General features: G+C 37.8%; 1 protein-coding gene across 4 annotated transcripts in view; it reads left to right on the top strand.

Moving 5' to 3' along the window:
* The window catches only part of SYNE1 (spectrin repeat containing nuclear envelope protein 1), a gene marked incomplete at its 5' end in the record, with an annotated part of 432,633 nt that overhangs the window by 350,391 nt on the left and 63,899 nt on the right, over positions 1 to 18,343 (top strand). For all 4 annotated transcript variants that reach the window (XM_081295717.1, XM_081295719.1, XM_081295718.1 and 1 more), the window contains 10 exons: positions 1,479 to 1,634; positions 3,447 to 3,617; positions 5,551 to 5,684; positions 6,059 to 6,263; positions 8,225 to 8,407; positions 9,001 to 9,147; positions 9,916 to 10,070; positions 10,823 to 10,970; positions 14,687 to 14,781; positions 17,021 to 17,255. In XM_081295717.1, the coding sequence (XP_081151843.1) occupies positions 1,479 to 1,634; positions 3,447 to 3,617; positions 5,551 to 5,684; positions 6,059 to 6,263; positions 8,225 to 8,407; positions 9,001 to 9,147; positions 9,916 to 10,070; positions 10,823 to 10,970; positions 14,687 to 14,781; positions 17,021 to 17,255 (1,629 nt within the window). The remainder of the gene's footprint in view (positions 1 to 1,478; positions 1,635 to 3,446; positions 3,618 to 5,550; positions 5,685 to 6,058; positions 6,264 to 8,224; positions 8,408 to 9,000; positions 9,148 to 9,915; positions 10,071 to 10,822; positions 10,971 to 14,686; positions 14,782 to 17,020; positions 17,256 to 18,343) is intronic.

The raw sequence follows: 18,343 nt of genomic DNA, 5'->3' as shown, positions 1-18,343 counted from the left end.
ACAAAAATGCTCTCTCTAAGCTGCTAAATGCATGAATTTCTAATTCATACACCAAATAAAAATTGCTTCATGCTAAAAAATAAATAGATTTAAATAGAAAAAAAATAAATAGATTTACACTGAAGTGTGGCAGATTGCCAAATGGCTGAATACATTATCTTGCAATTGTCTAGTTTTTGATAGCTTAAAAGATATTTCATATACATTTATCTAATTTTATGCCTTTAGAAAAGTAAGCAGAAAAAGTATTATTATCCCTAATTTCCAAATGAAGTGGAAACAGCTGAAAAAAGTTGAATCACAACAGAAACAAAAACAAAAAAGGCAATAATAATAAGAGGCACAAAATTTGTAATTAATAATAAATGGTACTCATTAATACCTTATCCACAGCTACCCATTTCCAATATCTGGGTCATGAGAAGAGGTGAAAATCTTTATTACATAATTATGACATTATCCAAACTTAAAGTATTTGGAGATTTTCTCCTTTCTACCATCCAGGGTCTTCAAATCTATTTTTTACTCCTGAGGATAGGAATGTAAGCATGTGCCTGTCTTATCCTATCACCCTGACCTGGGGTTTGCACCCTGTGCAGTTTTAGGTTCAGTGGAACCTCCAGCAGGGCCTGGGAGTCAGGAGGCTGAAAGGTTTGGGTTCTGCTTGCTGCTCCCACTTTTATCAGCTCTGTGACCTGAGGGACATTGGATCGCTTCACCTTGCATTTATTTGTCCTTAAAGTGCTCATGGCAGTCTCTGTCTGCTTCACTGAGCTTGAGTCTTCAAATGACATTAAAATATAAGTTAGGACTCTGATATATGGTTACAATGAGCTTCAGAGCTCTTCCTCATTTTATTTTTCTCTCTTCAATGTTTCATTGTGAGAGTAGAAAATGCACGTCCTAAAGAAAATGAAAGTCTATAACTTTCAGAATTACACAAAATCAGAGTATTTTAGAGAGAAAGGATAACAGAAAAATTTTCCCAGTCTTCTGAGTTCCCAAAGGTAGAAACTGAGGCCCAATGGAAATTTCCCACTTATCCAAAATGATACAGCTTAATAGCAGAAATGAGTCTAAGTCTCAGACACCACTCTCTTGCATTTTTTCCTATGAGCTGGACTCATATGTGAATAGCAGCGTCTATGAATTTAAGAAGATAAATCATATTACCAATTCCAACATGTATTTTTCCCTAAAACTTTTTGAAATAATGGCATGATACCATTTATTCATCTAGTAGGTAATCATATTTTTACATTTTTTTAGGTTATGCTGATATCCCCTAGACAAAAAGACTATTTTTTCACATTTAAGTGTAGGAAGAAGTATTGCTGTGGAGACCCTCTTTTGGCAATGATAATCTTTTTGGATGTGTAACAGGTTTTTAGTACTTAAAATTGTAATGGCTCAATTTCTGTGCACCCCAGAGTTTCATAATAGAACAATTTAAAATGACTATTTTTTAAACCCTTCAGGATCTAGAAGATTTGATTAAAGCAAAAGAAAAAGAAGTAGAGAAAATTGAGCAGAATGGACTTACTTTGATTCAGAACAAAAAAGAAGAAGTCTCTGGCACTGTCATGAGCACCCTGCGGGAGCTCAACCAAGCCTGGGCAAATCTGGACCACATGGTAATACTACTTGAGGAGACTGGCTCCAAGACTGTGTTCGCCAGCTCTTGTCCTAACTCTGTGTTTTGGGTTTCTTAAAATAATCGAGTAAATAATTATTGAATCTATCGTCTCTTTGTACTATTAAGCCCATTTCATTAACCTCCTTTAAAAAACAAGAGGCTAGTTTCTGTGGTTTCCCATAGTAACCATTATTATAAACATTTCCCATCCGTTGTCATAGCTATCGAAGCCGTCTAGGCACAAAAACTTTTCCAGTGTCTGTCCCCAGCCTTAATCTCTCTCCTGAACTCAAGACAGAGACAGAGATAGACATCCAATCAGTATATAACTCTCCTCTTGCATGATCAAAGGACATCTCAAACTTCCATGCTCAAACTTCTAATCACCCCCCACAAACCGACTCATTCTGCCATCTTGGTTATTGACAATTCTGCCCTTCTCGTTGCCTGGGCAGAAGACCTCAGAGTCATTCTTCATAACTCTTTCTCTCATCACCAATACCTAGTTCATCAGAAAAGCTTGTCATCTGTGCTTGCAGAACACATTAGAATCCAAACCCCATCCCCACCTCTGCAGCTAGCAAACAGGTCTAACTTACTGTCATCTCTTGATTATTTTTAGTGGCCTCCTAACCAGTCTCCATGGCAGAGGTGCTGATTAACAAGGCAGTCAGATTATACCATTCTTCTGTTCAACTCTCATAGTAGCTTCTTGTCTTGTTCAGAATGAGACCAAAGCCTGCCTAGTAATGATCTGGCCTTACACTCTCTCTGCTGCTGCTTGCACGCGTGTCTGTCTCTCTCTCTCTCTCTCCTCATTTCTTGCTGATATCCTGGAGGTTCTTTTGCTTCTGCTACACTGACCTCCCAATATCCTTGAATTCAGCAGGCATGTCCCCCACTCAAGGACTTTGCTCTTGCTGTTCCTTTTGCCTGAAACACCTTCTTCCAAGTATCGCATGGTTCCTTCCCTGTCCTCAAAGCCTTTGCAGGTTCCCATCTCATGGAGGGCTTTCCTGACCACCTGTTTTATATGACAGCCTTCTTCTCCTTACCTTTCACCCCCGACTCTGATCTGCTTTGCTTTTACCCATCTCACATATCGATTTCCAGCATTCCACGTCATTCCCTTGTGTGTTTAAAGTTCTTTCACCAAGAAATAAGCTCAGTGAAGACATTTGATAAATATGTACCAGATGAAGTTTAGACTCCTCCAATAGTAAGAAAAAATGCATCAACAAACAGTAGTCCTTGCACTATGAGTCCCAGTGCCCTTCAGCATGTACTTGTACAGATAGTTACTATCCACACAGTACAGAGATGGGATCTGAGCTACAGAGGTTAAGGGACAGGGACTGATGGCAAAGGACTCCTGCAGCCCATGCACCCTGCCCAGACTCCCTTTCTCCTCTAGCCTTTCCTCATCTTCAGCCTGACTTGAAATGTATTTTATTATAAAAAATTTATATATCACAGAAATGTCTAGAGATACTCTGTCACCTAAGAATAAATTAAGTGGCTCTTTCATGGAAATATTGCCTCATGAAAAACAAACACAAGACAAAGAAGAAATAGGCTATTTAAAAACCCTCATGGCGATCCTTTCCTGATTGTGTGTGCCTTGAGACTTCCTTAGGACAGGCCTGGCCCCTGTCTGTAGACGTGGGCCTTTCCTTTTCTGTGAGGCAGCACTTTCTTAACAATGCCTGAAACCTAGCCGAGGTTTTTAGATGTTTTCCATCAAGTGGGACATATATGCCATCATTTTTACTATTATTTAATGATAACAAATGCTCATCTTTTTCCTAAGGTTGGGCAGTTAAAGATACTGTTGAAGTCAGTTCTTGACCAATGGAGCAATCACAAAATGGCCTTTGACGAGATAAACAGTTACCTCATGGAAGCCAGATATTCTCTGTCCCGATTCCGCCTGCTGACCGGCTCCTTAGAAGCTGTGCGAGTGCAGGTGGACAACCTTCAGGTAAGGAATGAATACAAAGCATCCATACATTCTTCTCAATTTGAGAAAAATGGAACAATCAGCAAACAGCAGCATCACCGGAAATATTGCTGTATCTTTACATTTAATATTTTGAAAAATCTTTAAAATTAATTTTAGCCCATTTCTTGTGACTTAATCAAATTTGCTCTTGGATACCAAATTCTGGATTAGCTGGTATTTAACCAAGTGATTATTAACATCCTATTATACAGATATTCCTGTAATTGTGTTTTGTAAGATGATTTTTATATCCAAATCAGCTCACTGGAACAGTTGGCACTGCCTTTGATGTCTTCCCTTTCTCTTTTTGTCCCGCCTCTCCAAGCATATTTTAAGGGATTAAAGAAAGAAATAGTAAGAAAGGTAAACACTTAAACCATTAAGTGGTTTCCTTCCCTTCCATACCATGCCAGTGGTCTAGCCCATGTGTCCACACAGTCCTCTTTTTCAGCCCTTACAGCTTGGTCTCCTGTCTCTCCATTACCATTTTGTTCAGTCTACAATTCAGGGGGTGGCTATTGTTCTTAAACACGGCACTGTCTCCTATCTCAGGTAGCTGCCCTCCGATTCACTCCCGTGCTCCCTGGGCACTGGGCCATGCTCACTGTTGCTACTCTTTCTTCTTGACTAAATAATGTGGATGGTGGGCTGGTCAGGGCAGGCCCTTGAGGGATGAGATGCCAGAAGGAGCCCACCTGTGCCCTTTATAATTCTACTCCATGTCCCTGTCTCTGGCTTGGCTGCTCAGACCTCATCTGCAGATTTTCTTAAGGGAATACTTTTATTGGGTAAGATGAGAGGGAGGGAAGATGAACTATATGGATGTAATTCCTTTAAACTTTAGTTACTGAACATACTAAGAATCATGAAAACTCATTTGAGTATAGTAAATTTATAAATTACATCATTATTTTGAGAAAGTTAGAAGTACTTTTTAACTTAACATATTCTGTGTTTTATATCTACCAGATTTGTCTTAAGATATGAAAGAATCAAGGTTCTTTTCCTTGAATATTTTGACTTAAGGGCAATCAGATGTTGGTGTTAAAAAGTGCTAAATTTTTGCAGCCTACTTCACCAGTGGAATTTTATTAAGATGTGAGTCTGTCACTACAGTGATTTTTCTCAGGAAAAAATCTACTAGTTTCCTCCCATCCTCAGTGGAAGACTCCACTATGATAGTTGCTCTGAGAATTTTTGAAATATATGATGCATTATTATTAATTATAGCCATGGTTCTGTGCACTAGGTCTCTGTGGCTTATTCCCTCTGTTTATCTGAAGCTCTGTAAACTTTGATTAGCATCTTACCTGGTGACTGCCATTCTGCTCCAGCTTCTGTGAGTTCTGTTAGACAAACACTGATATGTGAGGCAATGATATATCACTTAACTGAGTCATCCCACAATGTAAAATATATCAAATATATCACATGATACCCTATAAATCTATGCAATCATTATTTGTCAATTAAAAATACAATTAAATATTTAAAATTCTTCTCAAGGGAAAGACACCCAGTGACAGAACCCAGAGTTGGTTCTCAGAAAAGTTTTGACTTGGAATCTCAGTTGTCAGGTGTTTGTGGGAGAATTACTCTAAGCACGTAATAGAGACCTGGGTTTTGGCTTTGGGGATCAAGGGGAACCAGAATGTGACAGATGTACACGCGCCTCCCCCACAGCTTCCTGCTGGCTCCTGACAGTGACACCTGAGTGAGCTTCTCCAGATTAATCCCCAGGGTCAGTAGAAGGTTCAATTACTAAGCCTACCTTTTCACAGCCATAAGAACAAAGTCATTAGAAAGAGAAGAAATGACTACCAAAGAAAGCTTATCAAGCATTGGAGCAAAGCCATGTATGTACATAAATCTGTTAATTATTTTAAACTTGCTTATCACTCTCCTTGGGCAGAGTCTTCATGATGATCTAGAAAAGCAGGAAAAGAGCTTACAAAAATTTGGCTCTGTCACCAACCAACTGTTAAAAGAATGTCACCCACCTGTGACAGAAACTCTCACCAATACATTGAAAGAAGTCAATATGAGGTATGGCATATGCTTACTACATACTATTTATATCCCAACCTTATTATAAGGTTGAATTTGGCATTTTGTATTGGAATTCTGTGGATTCGGTTCTATTAATATCTCGATTTTCACTAAACGAATTTAAGGGTACATAGATTGACACCATTTAGGAGGAACTAGAATTGCCACATCCATAAAGATTATCCTCAACTCCATTATCAACCCCTGAAATCTGAGTGTGACAAGTTACTTTTTATGATGTTAAAGAGAATGAGTCATCCCAGCATTATTTTCATATTCACATGAACCAGGATCATGAAAAATAAAATAGTAAATAACTGCATTTGGTGAGAGGTGATAATCTGCCCATGAGTGTTGGCTATTATTTCCAGATGGAATAACTTGTTGGAAGAGATTGCTGAGCAGCTGCTCTCCAGCAAGGCCCTCCTTCAGCTCTGGCAGAGATACAAGGACTACTCCAAACAGTGTGCCTCTACAGTCCAGCAGCAGGAGGACAGAACCAATGAGTTATTGAAGGCCGCCACCAACAAGGACATTGCAGACGAGGAAGTGGCTACATGGATCCAGGATTGTAATGTATGTTTGGCAACTACTTGTTGACCCAGCAGGTCATTCTTGGCCGCCCTAAGATTAGCAGGGTTGGGGCGTATGTGTGTAGCCTTCGGATATGTCTCAATATGTGAGCTGATCATCCAAAAATTAATGTCTTGTGTATTAAATAGCCTGCTGGATTTTCAGAACACAATTGCATGTGTATAAGATTTATGGGGTCCCCTCCTATTATTCCATTTTTTAAAAAAGAATTGTTTTCCCATATTTCCCAATGGAATACAATTCATGTGAAAAATGGGTTATATGTTTTTGCTGAGATGGTCACGATAAAACTGACTACATGGAGAAAAATATCCTATTGAATAATGTTTTTAAAATCTACTGTTAAAGATATCATCCACACACATTTATAAGTTAGTTATTTACTGTGAAAGCATCTACCTAATAGCTTCCTCCAAGAAATAATGGGAGAAAGAAGTCTTTCTCTCTTGATTTACTTACATACTTCTTCTTTGTAGCTTGTAGATAATTCTCTTTTCACTATAGCTGCCAATAGCCTACTTAAGATTTTCAAGAAAGGCTCCTCTCTTATTTCATCCATTACATGGCTCTTACCATCCGTCCTCATTTGTCTTTATTTTAGTGGGCTCCTCATAGAAGTCTTCTTTTAAACATTTCCAAATTAGTTTATTAGAATTAGGCAAGTTATGAAAACTATAGAAATAAAAGTTTAATACATTCTGAGTAATCAGTCTGAATAATCATTTTAAAGCTGAAGAGATTAAAATGTATAATGAAGATAAAATGGTGTTTTTTTTCCACATAGTTTACCCCTCCCTACAAGATTTGTTCAATTCTCTTGAGTCATCTGCTATCACTGTCAAGGTTAACAGAGCCCTTTATTTTTCCTCCTCTCGCAGTGGTCCCTGTGCAGGTCTGGCAGGTTCTGTACTCTCTGCCGCATCTGGGTGGGGACCAGCAGAAATCAAAGTAGCTACTTGTTGTCTCTTAGCAGGGGTAGAAACCAGAACCAGGGAATTTCCTCTGACATGTATTTTTTTAATAGTTTGTTTCATTTTAATTACTTAATTTTTGGTTCTCATAGCATGCTTAATATATTAGCAAAGTGAAACATTTATTAATTTATTATCTGACATGTATTTTTGAGCATTAATGGGCTGCACAAATTGTGGAGGTGAGAGATGCCATAGAAAGAATAGAGGTGCAGACCATCCTACCCTGTTCACCTGAGTCACCACTGGGTGCTACACCCTGCTGAAGTGGTGGTGGTTGTAACCATAAAAGATACATATACAAGATACCATGGCTGCACTAATCCTTGGTGTATGTGATTAAAATAAGTAGGATAACCTAAAACATAGCACTGTGTCTTTAATTTGATACCAAGCACATAAAGATACAGGAACAAATTATCAAAATGTTTCTAGTTATTGCTTCTACTAGGGTTCTTTTCCTTTTTTATGTATGCTTTTCTACATTTTTCCCCAATAAACTCTAATGAACCTATGCAGCTTTTATTACCAAAAGAGTACTTGTATGTGTGTGTGTGTGAGTGTGTGTGTGTGTGTGTGTTAGGTATGTAAACACATGTATTTAGAATGTTCATACACATGATTGATATTTTTAAAAACTGAGTTTGCTTCCTAGTCTTTTTTTTTTTTTTTGCTGTTGAAAGTTATTTAGTATAATATTTTCACAATTAAGAATTGCCTATGTCTTGAGCTGGGGTTGTAGCTCAGTGGTAGAGCACTTGCCTAGCATCCATGTGGCACCAGTTTTGATCCTCAGCACCACATAAAAATAAATAAATAAAAAATTAAGGTATTGTGCCCATCCACAACTAAGGGCCACGCATCTAGACAGACATCTGTGTCTATATCTACCTAGGTGGGTGGCCCTTTGTTGACTTCTGTTTATAATGGCACGATGTTTCCTGGTGGGCATAATGATTTCATCTCCTACAGGACCTTCTCAAAGGACTGGGGTCAGTGAAGGATTCCCTTTTTGTTCTCCATGAGCTGGGAGAGCAGCTCAAGCAGCAAGTGGGTGCTTCAGCAGCCTCAGCCGTCCAGTCCGATCAGCTCTCTTTGACTCAACACCTAGGTGCCCTGGAGCAGGCTCTTTGCAAACAGCAGACCGTGCTACAGGTACAGAGCTCATGCTCAGTGTGTGTTATGAACTGGGTGGCCTACAGTGTCTGGGAATAGACACAGGAAATGGAATTTTCCACATTGATGCAGTGCCTCCCCCAGGACCAAACAATTAAAAGAAAGCAAACTTGGAAGTTCCATTGGGGGGCAGAGGAAGGTAAGGGGTTTGGTCTTGTTGCCTTCAATGTAATTTTAAAATTAGTCTAGGTGACAAACCCCTAAACCATGCTTGCCTCTATAGTATGTCCAATTAATAAATAGTAAGTGGCTTCAGTATTAATATTCATATTTAACTTAGGTTTTTGCAAGAATTGGAATTTTCTCAAATGTCTCATAATTTATTTAGAGAATAATTTCAGTTATTGGTTAATGGTACCTAGAAATAATTCTTTTTGTTAGAAAAATGACATAAATAAAGAAAAGAAAATTTAAATCATTATAACCTTGGTTTTTCAGAAATAGCATCTCATAAATGTCAATTTGATATAACAATGTGAAAAATAATTTCCAAATCCACTTACCCTTTCATGAGATTTCACTAAAAAACTAATATATTTCACTAAAATACCAATTTCTTTTGTGGAAAAAAGGCTGGAGTAGTTGACTATGAAACCTTTGCCAAGAGCTTAGACGCTCTGGAGGGCTGGATGGTGGAAGCCCAGGAAATACTGCAAGAGCAAGACCCGACCCACTCCTCTGACCTCTCCACCATCCAGGAGAGGATGGAAGAACTGAAGGTGCGTGCATCCGCGTCTTCCTCCCACATCTTCTAGTGTCTTTCCTCAGAAGCTTCAGGAAAACTCAGAACTGGTATAGACCTATTTCCTTTCAGGGACCTAAGAGTGACGCTTTTAAAGCAACACGTGTCATTGCAAAGCTCAGGTGAAATTGCATTCTATCCAGAAAGAGCCCAGCCAACTTTTGGGTCTCTTACTGCCTGGATGGTTTTGAGCAATTTATTTAGGTTTTTGTCTCTTTCTTTACTCGTTTGTAAAGAGGGAATAGCAATGGTACTTAGCTCCTGGGTTTGTTTTGAGTTTAAAATGTGTGATTTCTTATAAAGCTATTACAACAATGTTTGATTCATGGTAAGAATTCAATACATGTTAACTATGCTGTTATAACCATTATTATTATTAAATAATGAAGCAATAAACATAAATAAATTAAATATAGAAGATTAGGAATAAACCTTTTCAGTGTAATTTTCATCCTTTGTCACTTCTACTGAGAATTGCATATGAGTTACATAAATCATGTGAATAATAAACCAACCTATTAACACCCAAAAAAGGGTAATGAGTAGTTAGGTAGCATAACAGCCATAGTGGTGTAAGCTGATGAGATTCAGCTTTTCCTTATTTGTACCTCTGGAGATTGCAGGGAAGTGGTCTAGAAGGCCAAAGACCAGCTTCTTCCTGAAATCAGAAACTCACTTTGTGCCTTAAAACACTGGTGCCTTTTCTGACACTGATGCTGAAGTTGCCTTTCAATCTTGTTTGCAGGGACAAATGTTAAAATTCAGCAGCATGGCTCCAGATTTAGACCGTCTAAATGAACTGGGATATAGGCTACCGCTGAATGATAAAGAAATCAAAAGGATGCAAAATCTGAACCGCCACTGGTCTCAGAACTCCTCTCAGACTACAGAAAGATTCAGGTAAACAAGATATTTTGGTCTCCCCAGTTGGCTTAGTGTGTTTTGTTAAAGGAAGAAGCTTATGTTGCTGTAACAAAATAACTATAGACAGGGTAACTTAGAAAGAAAAGAAATGTATTCTTTCACAGTTCTGGAGTCTGGGAAGTTCCAGATCAAGGTGCCAGTAGGATTGATTTTCTAGTGAGCTACTTTCTTTAAGATGGTACCTTCTTGCTGCATCCTCCAGAGAGGCAGGATGCTGCATCCTCAAATGGGGGAAGGCCAAGAGAGCCAAAGGCAGCCTGAAGACTCCTTTTAACGGTTTTACCATCACTCACAAAGGGGAAGTCCTCATGGCCTAAATTTTGGAGGGGGAACACATCGAAACCAAAACCCTAATCTGTCAGCCCAATAAAAGTTTATGATTTGTGTGTATTTACAAATTTCAGGTTATTCTATTAGTTTTGAAAAACTTGAATACTAAATGTGGGAAACTCAAATTGTAAAGTGGTTTTTCATATTCAGGAAAAAAACTTCTAAAGTAAAAATATATTTGAGGGACATGCAAAATTTTCATTATTTTTAAAATGTAATATTTTAAACTGTTACTTTTTTCAATCTTTCTTTTTTTTTAAATTTTGCTACACAGCATGAAAGCTATGCACTGATTCAGTTAGAATTGGAGACAGAGAATATTTAATCTAGTTTTATATGTTAGAGGTATAAGAATAAAGAGCAAAATAACTATTATTACATATCCTTCATTCTGTCAGTAAGTTGCAGTCATTTTTACTACAACATCAGACTTTCTTGGAAAAATGTGAAACATGGATGGAATTCTTGGTCCAAACGGAACAAAAGTTAGCAGTAGAGATTTCAGGCAACTATCAGCATCTATTGGAACAGCAGAGAGCACATGAGGTGGGTAATGCCAGTAGTTTGGCGGGTACCAAGACGTTCTTGGCTTTTGGAAGATGCTACTAACTTCCACCTGGGAAAAATGAGTTTTTGTCTGTCACATGCATCATTTTTGCAAGTTTGAATTTTAATATCTTTTTTTTAATGGGATAATTGTTTCATTTCTTAATGTTATTAAAATATTTTTTATCCATTCATCTATTGAAGGGCATCTGGGTTGGTTCCACAGTCTAGCTATTGTGAATTGTGCTGCTATGAACATCGATGTGGCAGTATCCCTGTAGCATGCTCTTTTAAGGTCTTCAGGGAATAGTCCGAGAAGGGCAATAGCAGGGTCAAATGGTGGTTCCATTCCCATCTTTCCCAGGAATCTCCAAACTGCTTTCCAAATTGGCCTCACCAATTTGCAGTCCCACCAGCAATGTACAAGTGTACCCTTTTCTCCACATCCTTGACTTCATAGTGGCTGCCAATCTTACTGGAGTGAGATGGTATCTTAGGGTGGTTTTGATTTGCATTTCTCTGACTGCTAGAGATGGTAAGCATTTTTTCATGTACTTGTTGATTGATTGTATATCCTCCTCTGAGAAGTATAGATGAATGGATAAAAAAATGTGGCATCTATACACAATGGAGTACTATGCAGCAATAAAAAATGACAAAATCATAGAATTTGCAGGGAAATGGATGGCACTAGAGCAGATTATGCTTAGTGAAGCTAGCCAATCCCTAAAAAACAAATACCAAATGTCTTATTTGATATAATGAGAGCAACTATGAACAGAGCAGGGAGGAAGAGCAGGAAGAAAAGATTAACATTAAACAGAGACATGAGATGGGAGGGAAAGGGAGAAAAAAGGGAAATTGCATGGAAATGAAGGGAGACCCTCATTGCTATACAAAATTACATATAAGAGGTTGTGAGGGGAATGGGAAAATAAACAAGGAGAGAAATGAATTACAGTAGATGGGGTAGAGAGAGAAGATGGGAGGGGAGGGGAGGGGGGATAGTAGGGGATAGGAAAGGTAGCAGAATACAACAATTACTATTAGGGCATTATGTAAAATTGTGGATGTGTAACCGACGTGATTCTGCAATCTGCATTTGGGGTAAAATTGGGGGTTCATAACCCACTTCAATCTAATGTATGAAATATGATATGTCAAGAGCTTTGTAATGTTGTGAACAACCAATAAAAAAAAGAAAAAAAATAGTAAAAAAATAAATAAAACAAAAAAAATATTTTTTATTGTGTCTTTTTAGTTATACATGTCAGTAGGATCCATTTTGATATAGTTGTACAAGCATGGAATATGTCTTATTCTAATTAGAACCCTTGTTGTTGTGGGATTCTCTGTGGTGTTTTCATATATATATGAAAATTATGTCAGATTCATTCCACTGCCTTTTCTTTTTCTATCCTTTCTCTATTTCCTATGTCTAATCTACTGAACCTTTATTCTTCCCCTCCCTGCTCCTTATTGTGGGTTAGCTTCCACATAACAGAGAAAACATTTGACCTTTGGTTTCTTAGGACTGGCTTATTTCATTTGACATGATAGTTTCCAGACCCATTCATTTGCTGGCAAAGTCATAAAGTCATTCTTCTTAATGGTTGAATAATAGTCCATTGTGTATATATACCACATTTTCTTTATCCATTCATCTGTTGATGGGCATCTAGGTTGATTCCATAGCTTACCTATTGTGAATTGGGCTGCTATACACTTTGATATGGCTGTGTCACTGTAGTATGCTGATTTTAACACCTTTGGATATATACCAAGTAGTGGGCCAGCTGGGTCAAGTGGTGTTCCATTTCTAGCTTTCTGATGACTCCATAATGTTTTCCAGATTGGTTGTACCAATATGCAATCCAACCAACAATGTTTGACTATTCCCTTTCCCCCATATCCTTGCCAACATTTGTTGTTACTTGTAATCTTGATAATTGCCATTCTGGTTAGAGTGAGGTGTAGTTTTAATTTGAATTTCTCTAATTGCTAGAAGCTGTTGACAAAAAAAAAAAAAAAAAAAAAAAAGTGATCCAGTTCTCTGCTCCAAAGCTGTTTGTAGACATATGTCAAGCATCAATACTTTGTAATGCGTAGTGCTAGAGTTGTGCTTAAGGCTACATATTGGAGATAGAGCTAGAGAGGAAAAGGAGTGCAGAAAGCCACACAGTTTTCCAACTGCATTGTAGACTGCATACCATTGCCAAGGCTAACTGCTTAAGAGAATATGCTTGAGCAAAAAGTTTTGGGCCAATGAAAATCATGTGTTCTTTAAAAAACATATTAATTTTATAGCAAGACACCAATCTGTCAAATATCTCCAAGCATATCTCTTAATCGAACTGTATTATAATTATTTCTCAAGAAATAAGGAGAAAGAACTACATACAAATAGTATATGAATTAATTTGCCAACTCTAACCATATTTTGCTATGTATTGGTGTTTGTCAAATAGATGCTCATAGAAGGATGGGACATACCTAAGAACTGAGAGAAACTTGTTTTAAAAAAGAATAAAATGAATTTTAAAATGTTTTGCTGGAATTCTAAAAATAAAAAATTTAAAGGTAGATATTTTCAAATCCAGTTTTACTGAGCTGACAGATGAGGACATAAAAGTCATGGATCAAAACTACAGTGAGACACCATTTTTCACCCACTAGGATGGCTAAAATGAAAATCATGACAAATATGGGTGAAGTTGCAGAGACATTGCAGTCCATGTGCATTGTTGATGGGACTGTAATGTGGTGAAACTGTTTTGGAAAACAGAGGATCATTTCTCAAAATGCTAAACACAGAATTGCCTTATAACCCAGTAATGCCATCCCTAAGTATATCCCGCACAAAACCTGGACAAGTGTATGTTCATAGCAGTACCTTCATAATAGACAAAGTAGAAAAAAACCCAAAGTCCATCAACAGATGAGTGTGTAAATAAAATGTAAGCACTATTCAGTGATATTAAAAACAAGATACTGATGCATAATGCAATGTGGATGAACGGAGAAAAGGTCACGTGCAAGAAGCCAGTCACAAAAGGCCACATGTTACTTGGCTCAATTTATATGAATTATCCAGAGTAAGCAACTGATAGAGATGTGAAGTAGATTAGTGGTTGCTCAGAGCTGGGAATTGGGAGGAAATGGGGTCTAATTTCTAATGAGGACAGAATTTCTTTGGGGATGATGAAAACATTCTAAAATTGATCATGGAGATGGTGGCACAAGTCTGGAATATAATAAAAGTTATTAAACTGGACATTTTAAATGTGCAGATTTTATGACATGTGAATAATATCTCAACCAAACTGTTTAAAAACAGTGGAAATAATTTGAAAGACCTTTCTATTGATTTAATAATGAAATAGTTTTATTAAACTAATTAATTTGAAAAACATTTCAGAAAGACCAGAACACAAATTATTCATCAACTTACCTTATTGAGGGATTTAAAGAGAAAGAAGGGAAACCTACATCTACTTTTAGTCATTAAGTTTATTCCAAAAACCAAACTTTAAGCCTACTTTAATTAATGGTCTAAAAATAATTATTCCTACATGTCAGGATTTCACACTCATCGTGATTCAGCTGGAGATATTTTCCATAGTCTTGCTATACCCAGTGCATTTGAAAGGTTATCAGAAAACTGGTCACTAAAATTAGGAACTCTAAAAGTATGCTCTTCTTTTTTAAAATTATAGTTGTTTCAAGCCGAGATGTTCAGCCGTCAGCAGATTTTACACTCAATCATTATTGATGGGCAACGTCTTCTAGAACAAGGTCAAGTTGATGACAGGTAGGATCTTTGATAACTTATTATGAAGAAAACTTCCAGTAAATTAGTCATTTTCCTTTTAATGAGCATATTAGAGGGCACATAGCCAATCTTCTCAAGGCAATTGTACTATCGTGGAGTCTCAGTAATTGGAGGGAAGGCTTGTCTGAATCTCTGAAATGAGTGAGTATTGAATCCTTTTAGAGAACAGCTATTATATGATACGAAGGACATAGAGTAATTGGAAATCACCTAGCCAACCTTCGCTAGTCATCTGTAGAGACTGGAATTAATGAATAGATCAGAATGAATTGTATCAATGGTTCATAAACAGATGCTTCTGATATTCTCGTGCAATTATTGAAATTGTATTCCTAAAAGGAGGATGGATATCACTAGTCCATCGTTCTTACTCGGAGATGAAAAACCTGAGACCCACAAATGTGGACTGATTTGACCAAGGTCACAAAACCAAGGAGCAGCAGACTCTGACTCTGCGCCCCTGGGTCTAGTTTATAGTCTGCACAGCCAGCCTTCCCAGGCCACAAAACTTCCTCCATGTTTGAAAATGATTTGTCACCATAAATCTGATTACATTCTACCTGAAATACTTCTTCCTCTTCAAATTATCTCTTTAATAAAAATTCAGAGGTAAAAACATAGCTTCTCTTCCAATTTACAGCATGTGAATTGGCAATTCTGTGCAGTATTTACATTTCCTAGGAACAATATTTTATTTATCTTATCGACTTTCCATGGTGATATTTAGAGAATTAAATTCATTTGTTCATTTGTTTTATTATATGCATACATCTTTCCCATAGTTAGGACCAGTAGTTGTGATTATACTTAACTTTGTGTATTTAAAAAAAATAGAAAATGAATCATTTTATTGTGAAAGGGTTTTTTTTTTTAATGTTTTGGAAGTAATTTCGGTTTTTAAGTGGTTATTTCTTTGGATGTACATAAAAGATTTTCATAGTTAAGGTTGGAACAACAAAACATGATACCATATTATTCTTTCCTAAGCAGGCCAAACTTAAATGCAAGGTTTACTGAGAATTTAAGACCTTCAAAATAAAACAAATTCAAATGCAATTAACTTTTAGCTTTTACTTTATCATATTTTAGCCAACTTTTTAACAATATTATAAACATTCAAGTCATTATGTTGTATAAATACAATTTACAATTCCCCTATAAGCCAACATCTATTAAATTTTAAATGCTAACATTTAGGGGAAAAACAACAATAGAGAGAAGAAAATTGGAAGATAAGAATTTTGATAGTTGCAATTAAAAAAAGAACCATCAGATTAGAACCTGCTGACAATAGGAAGGTTCCAGATGACAAATGTACGTGACTCTCAAAGTTCATGTATGGTCTCTGTTGTTTAGAGCTTAAGCAGTGGGGAGATGTGCTCTAAGTGGTTTCTTGTGCTGACAGGTAGCTTAGGGCAACCGGGCTACACAGGGAGGATAGAGCCCCATAGAGATCCTGGGTGGTTACCTGGCACAAAGCAACGCACACATGAACCATTCCACATTCCATGATGTTCTCATTCTGATTTGACAGATGTTATAAATGTTAAGGAAGTATCATGAAGTTAATTTGCACATTTGGTTTCGACTGTGCTTGATTTGACAGATGACTTCTGTTTTTGAAAGGAAATTCATATATATAATCTATACATTATATATATATATATATATATATATATATATATATATATATATATATATGTAATATCCCCTCTTTGCTCTATTCCTCTCCACTCACACACTCAGGAAGAGAGTGACAATGTCTTGTCATAGATTTTTCGACCTGTACTGAGACATGGAAACACCATTTACCTACACCAATAGTCTAATTTTGAAAATTATTTTCAGTAGACCCCATAGCAGATCTTGGCATAATATTTTTAAACTGATTTGTTTGTTTGTTTTTATGATACTGGGGATTGGTCTAGGTGTTTTGCACATGCTAATCAAACACTACCACTGAGCTACATTTGTGCTCTACCTCAGCACTTTTTTAAGTTACCCTGGCTGGCCTTGAACTTTTGATTCTCCTGTATCAGCCTTCTGAATAGCTAGGACTAATGGCATGTACTACTGCACCCGGCCATAGCATCTATTTTAAATCCTTTGCCTTAGATCACTTCTCAGGGCTTGCAGTCATTGAGAAGGTATGCTCCCTCTGTTATGTGGCTACATCCGATAGAACAGTCTTTTCACCGTGTAATCACCTCTTCTCCAGGGATGAGTTCAACCTGAAGTTGACCCTCCTCAGTAATCAGTGGCAGGGAGTGATTCGCAGAGCCCAGCAGAGGCGGGGGATCATCGACAGCCAGATTCGCCAGTGGCAACGCTACAGGGAGATGGCAGAGAAGCTCCGTAAATGGTTGGTGGAGGTGTCCTATCTGCCCGTGAGTGGCCTTGGAAGCATCCCCGTGCCACTGCAACAAGTCAGGACCCTCTTTGATGAAGTGCAGGTAGGATGCAGAACACACTGTTCTCAAGCCTCTTCTGCATTTCCAACTTGACCTTAGCCTCAGGGCTTCAGAGGTACCCTGGAGTGACAGGGGAATTAGAGTCAATATTATTCTCAAATGTGAACTGAAAATGCAAAGTGATTGCCCTGCAGACATCTGAATGGTGGGGTGAGAGTAAACCTCAGCCTCTCCCAGAGCCTCTTCTACTCCACACACCAAAGCTCACAGCAGCTCCCTGCAGCCCAGCTAGAATGTGTTGATTATGTCTGTTTTACTTGTGAGCAATTTAAACATGTAATGCAAGCACTCCAGAGAAGGCTCTGTCCTTGAGTTCTTTATCCCTGCCCAACCAGCTCCTTACTTTCACTAGCCTGAGATCTGGGGCTATGGCATCTGAGACAGATACCTCCCAGCACTCTCACCCATCCTTCCCCCTTAATTCATGGGCTCTCTTCCTTTCAAGGTCACTGTGCTGTGGTTCTCCTTTTCCAAATGTCTTTGAAAGAACTCATCTACAGATAGGGCTTCAACTACTCACTACCAGCAAAAAAGGAGCAAATTGGTATCTTCTGGTCACATTTCACCTGCTATGGTTTCAACTCCTGTATCTGGCCACATTTTAGATTGATATCTGTGCATTTCAGCTGTAACAACTCTGTGTCCCTCAACAGAGTTTGTGATCTCTGAAACAACATTCTTTGTTTCCCATGTCCAGTGTAGGAAAATGTTATCACCAGCGATCTGGTCTATCAGTCCAGGACCCCTAGTGTCATTGTAGAGCTGTACCCCTCCTTGTCTGTTGCTCCCCATATAAATCTGCTGCAGGTCTTCATCCTTATGGCCACTGCCTTGAATAAGGCATTCATGACTTCTCACCTGAATGGACAGTAGCTTTCTTACCTGTCTCAGCATATCCAATACGCACCCCTCTTCCATCCCACTTTCCACCCTGCTTCTGAATGCTTTTATTAAAACCTTAATTCAAACACATTACTTACCTCCTTAATATTCTTCTGTGGCCACAGTTCTTTTTACTCTAAAAGAACAAATTTCTGTGCAAGATGTAGTCTTGCCTCATCTTTGACCAT

Source organism: Spermophilus citellus (genome assembly GCF_964194105.1).
Source record: "Spermophilus citellus genome assembly, chromosome: 5".
In the NCBI taxonomy this organism is placed as follows: Eukaryota; Metazoa; Chordata; class Mammalia; order Rodentia; family Sciuridae; genus Spermophilus; species Spermophilus citellus.
Note: the sequence above shows the minus strand (reverse complement) of the source record. Positions and strands in the feature narration are given on the sequence as shown.